This window comes from Ictidomys tridecemlineatus, chromosome 9, assembly GCF_052094955.1.
Source record: "Ictidomys tridecemlineatus isolate mIctTri1 chromosome 9, mIctTri1.hap1, whole genome shotgun sequence".
NCBI lineage: Eukaryota > Metazoa > Chordata > Mammalia > Rodentia > Sciuridae > Ictidomys > Ictidomys tridecemlineatus.
Genome location: NC_135485.1, coordinates 2,449,505 through 2,457,200, shown reverse-complemented (window position 1 = coordinate 2,457,200; position 7,696 = coordinate 2,449,505). Strand labels below are relative to the sequence as shown.

The 7,696-nt window shown below is 60.9% G+C and overlaps 1 protein-coding gene across 5 annotated transcripts in view; it reads right to left on the bottom strand.

Annotated features, from left to right (window-relative positions):
• Positions 1 to 261: 261 nt before the first annotated feature.
• The window catches only part of Rgs12 (regulator of G protein signaling 12), a 108,320-nt gene continuing 100,885 nt past the window's right edge, over positions 262 to 7,696 (bottom strand). For all 5 annotated transcript variants that reach the window (XM_078020923.1, XM_078020925.1, XM_040292736.2 and 2 more), the window contains one exon: positions 262 to 706. In XM_078020923.1, coding sequence (XP_077877049.1) covers positions 501 to 706 — 206 coding nt within the window. In that variant the 3' untranslated portion in view covers positions 262 to 500. The remainder of the gene's footprint in view (positions 707 to 7,696) is intronic.

Genomic DNA, 7,696 nt, shown 5'->3' with positions numbered 1-7,696 from the left:
TGGGGCACGCAGAGGGCAGGGAACTTGATGTGGCAAGGCTGCCCCTCAGTGTCACAGGCTCCACCCGGAGCCCTAGTGACCTCTGTTCTCTGCACATCAGAGGGCAGGAGGGCCTTCTGCTCCTCACTGCCAGGAACTGTCTTCTGGGGCCCTCTGTCACCTCCTAGATATCTCCTGCGTATGCTTCTGGAGTCCCACAGGAACGAGGGCTCCCAAGCTCAGCACCTCTGTCCCCAGCACTCAGTATGAAGCCGACACATGGCAGGTCTTCAAAATGCTTTATTGGGAAGAGTCTGAGGCAGAGGGCAGCACCGGGCTGGTGGGAGGTGTCTGAGGCCAGGCCCTGCGACGAGGTGGTCCCGCCTTCTCCCCATTTGGCTCCTGAGGGTGTAGTGGCTGAGGGACACATGCTCCAGGTGCCCCTGAGAGGTCCTGGGCCAGGTGGTGTCCACGTGCGTGGAGGTCAGGGCAGGGTAGCTTGCACGGGACCAGGAGCAGCTTCAGACATAGGTGGCCCGGTGTGTGCTAGCTGGGGGCTTGGCCGGCTCACCTGGGATGGGGCTCAGACCAGGGCGTCCTGACATCAGGGGCCCACCAACCCTCGCCCCCAGCACGTCACCGCCTAGCCTGGCTGCCACATCAGTGACGAGGTCCACATCGATGGTCCTGTTGACCGGGAGGCCTCGGCTGCCACGGGCCCTGCCTCCTGTCACAGGGAGGAGAGAGGCTGTCACCTGCCTGGACCAGCCCTAGGCTTTCAGGACTTGCCCGATGGCCCTGCACAGACACAGATCCCCCCAGAGCCACCCCAGGGGCGGGGAACCTCCAATCATGGGCCTCCGGGCCAGGGGCAGGAGCTAACTATCCCCAGTGCCAGGTTGGTCTGCAGGTGCCACCTGCTGGCACTCTGTCCCCAACCACGACACCCACAGGTCCTGCTGACAGTGAGGTTGGTGCCCTTGCAGACAGCACTGTGTGGAGCAGCTGGCCAAGAAGCTATGACCGTGAGGCTGGTCTGGAGTGAGGCCCCAGTGCTGCTGGGACCCTGGGCAGTCCTTGCCATGGCCTCCCATCTGTCACAGGACTTTCCAACACCTGTACCCCACCCTCATCTGTGCCAGGCCACGTGGGACCCTTTCCTGCAGTCTGCACCTCTGCACCCTGCCCATGTTGCTGGGTGGCCATGGTTTGCTCTGCCTTGGGCACCTTCCATGGCGCCACCTCATTCTTGCCACACTGCCTGCTACCAGGGCTGTAAGTGGGGAGAGGTGAAAACACTAATGTGGGCTGCTGTGGCAGAAAGGGCTCCGGGATGACACAGAGGTGGCCATGGCCTGGGTCTAATCAACCTCTTGCAGCAGAGTGGGAAAGTTGTGTCCACGAGAAGCCCCCGAACTGCCTTGCCTGCCCGATCACACCCCCCAGACTCACACCGGCCAGCCTCCCTCACCCCTCTGCAGCTCAGGACAGGGCCAAGCCACCTACTGAGGTCCCTGTCACCTTGCCTTAGCTGTCTACTCCCACCTGGGGCCTGTCCTTAGGGCTTGCTCTCAGGGTGGGGAGGCCAGGACCATCTCCACCCATGGGCCTTACAGCGCAGGGCAGGAACTCTCGAGGCAGCTCACAGGCCATCTGGGTGTCGACGGGCCTGGCTGCCTTGGGCCAGCTGCACTGCCACAGACGCCTCTGGTCCTGAGTGCCTCAACCATTCCCAGTGCCTCCAGCCGCCTACCCGTCCCCCCCACCCTGCCCTGTGCTACATGATCATTCCTTCCGTGCTGAGGCCCCTCTTTCAGGCTGCTCAGCAGAGTGGGTCCCAGTCTGGCTCCTACCCCAACCCCCACAGGCCCTGGCTGCCCAACACTGCCCCTGAAGCTCCTAGCCCCTGAGGCAGGCAGGCCCACCTCCTGCCAGCCACCTCACCCTGGGGCTACTCTTTGGCATCTGGCTGTCCCTCAAGGATGGAGATGTGATCATTCCTGGGTGGGTCCCCAGGCAAGTGGACACGATGTTCATGGAGTGTGACTCAGTTTGAGATTGGCATCAGCTCCCTGCACTGAGCTCCCTAGAAGGTGGGCAGGGGGGCGCTGCATGGGGTGGGGCCCAGGAAGTCCCAGCGACCCTCTCCTCATCTAAGGGGGGAGGCTCCTGCCCACAGGTGAGCCCTTGGGAGCCCTCCCCAGTTCCAGGGTCTGTACTGGCAGGTTGCTCCACACCCCTGCACCCCACCTCACCCTCAGCCCCAAGCTTTCTGAAGAGACTTCCACATGGCCTCGCAGAGCAAGTCCTGGCCTGTGGGCAGAGGGCGTGGTGTCCCTCTGAAGGTGCCCAACCAGTCCTCTCAGACAAGTGGAAGCAGCAGAAGAGCCTTGTCCTGGCCTCCACACGTGCCAGCACCAGCTACTCCCAAGGGAGGCATGGCAGAGACCAGAAGCTTCTCCCAGCCAGCCCCATAAACACTCCATTAGGGCCAGCTGGGATCCAGCCTTGCCCCATCTGTCCCCTGCTTGCTCCCAGGAGCCCATGGATCTAAACGCCAGGTTATAGGGTCAGGATGGGCATGGCATTTGCCTAGAGCACTGCTGGGCTCTGAGAGAGCCTGGTCCCCACACAAAGCAGGAGGCCAGCTCTCCCCTTCATGCCCACCTGGAAGACAGGCCCTCCACCCCAGGGCAGTCCTTGTGCTAGGATGGGAGGACACCTGTCAGCAAGGACGGGAGCTTCTGCAGGACGGAGAAGTGCGCACAAGGAGGGGCAGCCATAGCTTGCCCACCTAAGCCGTAGCAGCCCCTGCCTGACCCAGCCACCAGCCGGTGCCAGGGCCTGCTGGCTGCTGGGCTCCTTAGTGCTCCCAGGCAGGCACAACAGGACCCCGTGGGGCTTGAGGGGCCACTGGCAACTGGCTACGTCCAAAGTGGCCTTGCCTCCTGGTGCCAATCCCTTCAGAACCTCTGCCCCACACTCCCAAAGCCCAGAGCAAGGCAGCTCTGCTGCCCATCCCACTGCCCCAGGGTACTCTCCCTTCCCCCAGACACTGCCTCCAGGACCTCTCCTCCTGCCTGCAGGCCACCTCCATGTCTCCCTGCCCTGAGCTGACCCAGCCTGTTGCTGCCACTCAGCTGCCCCAGGAGCCTAGAAGCACCCCCCAACACACCCTTGGGGCACCCTCTTCACTTGCCCAAGCACACCTGCACGTGGGCTGCCTGTGGCTCTGGGCTGTACCTGGGCTGGCAGGTACAGCCCAGAGCCCAGTGCTCCTGGCCCACAGTTGGGCCCTCTCAGAGGCAGCAGATAGCAGGGCCAGGCAGGCTTGGGGTGTAGGCTGAGCCTTCCACCCGCCAGGTTCTCCCAGGGGTCCCACTCTGCTGCCCATCCCACTGCCCCAGGGGACTCTCCCTTCCCCCAGACACTGCCGCCAACTCTGCCACCATGCTCCCAATCATCTGCACAGACTAGTCCGGTCACCTCCTGTGTCCCAGGTATCCCCATCAGCCAGAAAGGGACAGGAGGCCTGGGCATGGCTGAAGAAGCTCATGAGAATAGAGGGAGGAAGGGCCAGCAGAGGGAGCCAGAGGCTAGGGACCCTACCATCTGTCCCTTGGCCCTCCTGGTCCCTCCCATGGCAACCCATCCACTGAGGCCTGCCAGATCCTGCAGTCCCCATTGGGAGAGAGTGGCCACTAAATCCCTACTCTGGCTCAGGATTTCCAAGCTCTCTGCATGCCTCCACAGAGGCCCAGCCCAGGATGGTGACAGTGACAGTGGGCTGGGTTAGGGCTGCTCACTCAGCAAACTTGCAGGGCAGATCCACAGCTGCACGTGAGCTTGCAGCTAGAGGGTGTGGTGGACAGGGCATGGGGGTAGCTGAGGGGGCACCCAGCAAACCCACACTGGGGAGGGGCTACAGACAGAAGCCAACGGGGGAGGGGGAGGGCAGGTTTCAGGGTTGAGAAGAGCTTATTCTGGAGAGCACATGGAGTGGGGCAGGTGGCTTTGTGGGCCACTCAACAGATTTGGGTCTTTCCCTTGGGATCATCCTGAATGTCTGAAGGGCAGGTGGAGGAGCTGTGGTGGGAGCAGCTAGGGACCAGGTTGTCACAACCCAGGCCAGGGGTTGGGGACAGTGGATGGGCCAGTTGGTCAGCCCTAAGAATCAATGGGGAAGCCCCTAGAATGGGCAGGAGGCCTGGGCATGGCTGAAGAAGCTCATGAGAATAGAGGGAGGAAGGGCCAGCAGACCCTGGGCCCAGAGTCCTGTAGCAGCCACTGGGCAGAGCTCAGGTACAGGAAGTGCTTTGGCAGTCTGGTAGATGGCCACCTCTTCCACTGAAGTCCAGTGGCAGCTTGTGTGTGTGGGGGGGTGAGGTCTGAGCTGTGTTGTGGCTGTCAGGGGCCACCAGCCTCTCTTGAGACACAATGCCTGGCGACAGTGGCTGGACAGGGCTGGACAGAGCTGAAGCCAGGCAGGCCCGTCTCATGCAGGCCTCAGTCAGCCTGAAGCTGCGGCTGGGCCAGGGAGGTGTCCAGGCAGAGGCAAGGAGAGGGCACAGAGGGACCCGGCCACACCTCCAGCCCCAGGGAGAGGGCATGACCCCTGAACCTTGATCTTAGGCCTTAGTCCCTGCTGGGGGGTGAGTACACAGTGGAGAGTCCTGGTGGGGAGCTTAGCCACAGGATCTCAGAGACATGACCTGGGGCTCTGCTGGGGCCTGAGGTGCTGGGAGAGAAGGGAAGGTGGGGTGGTGGCCATGAGGGGCCAGACCCCAAGGAGGTTGAACCTGGGAGTGGGGTGGGCTCATGCCTCAGTGGGTCTGACTCAGCCTCCACCACCACAGACCTGCACCTCGCTGGGTCAAAGTGCCTTGGGTCATAAGCCCAGAAAAGCTGGGCCCCACAGCCCAGCAGCCCCGGGGCATTTACTGGAAACCAGGCAGACACTGATGGGAAGGTCGTGGGGCTGCAGTGGGGCGCAGGCAACACAAGTGCCACAGTGCCACAGTGCCACAGAAGCCAACGTGAACACTAAGAGCAAGGCAGCCTTCTGAGATTTGCCTAGCACTTGGCCTGCGGCCCTCTGCTCCTGGCCCACACGCCCTCGTGAATGCCTCAACAAAGCTCTTCCATGCAGGACCCAAGACGGCTGATCAAGGCCGGGCCTCTAAGCAAGGGACACTCCTGGCTTTTCCCCACAGTGAGGTGACTCGGGTAATTTGGAGTTTCCTGTGTCAGGATATAAAAATTCGCAAAGCCACAGGGACTCACCCAGGCACACACACCCACCACACAGGTGTGTGCACGTGCATGCACACACACACACACACACACACACACATACACACACACACACGTGTGCACACACGACAGCTCAAGTACCCTGGGCTCGGACCCGGCTTCCACTTGACATCTCCACCTCACATGTCCAAGCAGAGCCTGGGGCAAAGAGGGGGCCTGGGTTATTTGGCAGGCAACACGCGTGCGGGGAAGTGAAGCCTGTCTTCATGCAGGTGGCCTGCCCTTGGTGACAGGGTCAGGTGGGAGTCCTGAGGACGTGGCCACACTGCCACATTGTATTTCCCTCCCTGAATGTTCATCGTGGCCACCACGTCATTGAGAGGAGTCACAGCATTAGAATCAGTGAGGGCACCCGGTGGAGCCTGGACCTCTAGACCTGAGCAATGGAGTCAGAGCGGCTAGCAGACTCATGCTGCTCGCGAGTAAGGTGCCTGCATTGTCCCTGAGAAGACAGCACAACACCACGTCCCTGCAGGCCCCTTTCCATTCTCCAAACCTAGTCAAGGAAAATAAGGGCAGGACACATGTCATCTTGAAGGACATGGCTTTCTCCGTGTACGGGAACTAGGGCAAAGGAGTGCCACACAGAGAGCGACGCCTCACATGCCCAGCCGCGTGCTATGACGTCACTGCTTCTGCACCTTCCTCCCCGAGTGAGGCCGGGCGTGGGGCTGAGGGCATGTGGAGAGGGCACATGCCACTTGTCCAGCCAGCTACCAACAACAGGGAGGGAGAGGAGGCTGCCTGGTGAAGCTCTGTGAGGAACACGGTGCTGTCAGCCGGTCCCACTGAACTCCTGGAGCAGTCACTGGTCTCTTGTAAGCTTTCCCTGGCAAATCATACATGTCCCATGCTGTCCCTGGCACTTTCTTTGGCCTTTCTGCAACCTCCCCCACTGACCTGGCACAATTAGTGAGGCATGCCCCATCGGGAGGCTGAGGACACTGGGCTTCCTTCACCACAGGGACAGGCTTCTGTGCAGGGCATTCTCCCACAGAGGAGTCTAGCCCCAGCACCCCTAGGCCCTGCAGAACAGGGTCATTGCCTCCAGGAAGACTAGGCAGGCCATCAATGCCTACAACTGTCCAGCAACCCTCGGACAGGCTGGTGGGAGCTACAGACCTCTGTACTGCGGCCAAAGTCCCACACATCCTCTCCCACACATCCATGTTGCCATGTCCAGGACAGAGCCAGAGGATCACCCTGGGTTCCTCTCTCCTGGGGTGCTGGGGACTCACCCTCTACATGACTGTACCCCCATCGCCCTCTGCCATGAAATGCCAGGGATAAGCCAGCAGCAGCCGTCTGGCCAGGCACCATGCTGCATCGCTGCCCAGGCCAACGGCCCTGTGTAGTGGGAAAACCACGTGCTCTGGTCCTGCGCAGAGGCAGCCCAGCAGCCAGGCCAGGGGCTAAGGTGTGAGAGGAGGGCAGAGGTTCCACATTCAGTTGAGGGTGGGTCTGGCTTCTGGCTTCAGGAACAAACTGGACAACTTCAGCCTCTCCATCCCCCAGGCAAGGAGGGCAAGAGGCAGAGGTGGAGACGGGGCTCTCCGGCAGAGGAACCCTGCCCACCAGGCTCCTCCTCACTTTCAAGCCCACTCCCACCCGTCACCAGGCTGTGTTCGCAGGCACATGTGAGGTGCTCAGGAATTTTGTTCAGTGAATGATATCTTCTAAAAGCTAGTCTGCTAAGGCAAATACACTGATGTCTCAAAATGTGTGATACTTTCCCTAGATTAAACTACCTCTGCAGTTTTTCTAAAGTGGAAGCACATTTTCAAATAAAGAAGAAAGGAATTGTAAGCCAGACCAGACAAGAGATCTCGAGTTTATTGCTCCTGGAAGAGGAGACACAGGTGGACTGCAGACAGACGGAAGAGCAGAAGGACAGCTGGCGCCCGAGGCGTCGTGAAGCCCAGCCCACAGAGCGCGGCCCTCCTGAGCACCCGGCTGTGTGGAGAAGGGACACGCATGAAGACTGCCCTGGGCGCCCATGGAGTTGGCAGACCTGATCCTGGGTATCCAGCCTGGGGCGCGGGAACCCATAGGACAGGCCACAATCGAGGCGTTGGGTGTGAGCACATGTCACCACATCCAGGCCTGGCTCCACACTCCCTGCTGGCTCCAGCCTGGTCCTGGCAGCTGTGGGGTGTCCTGCCAGCAGGTCGAGCTGCTCACCTCCACACTCCAGCCCACGCCTCCCTTGAGGCACAGCCGGCTGAGGGAGGGTGGCCAATACCATGAAGCAGGGCACCTGCGCCAACTGGCTCAGGGGACTGGTGGGTGTCCGGCCTGCCCACTGAGAGCTTATCAGAGCCCTGGTCTTCCTGTGAGCCACTGGGCCTTTGCTCTCTGACTCAAGGTCAATACTTTTTTTTTTTTTTTTTTTAATTTTGAAACT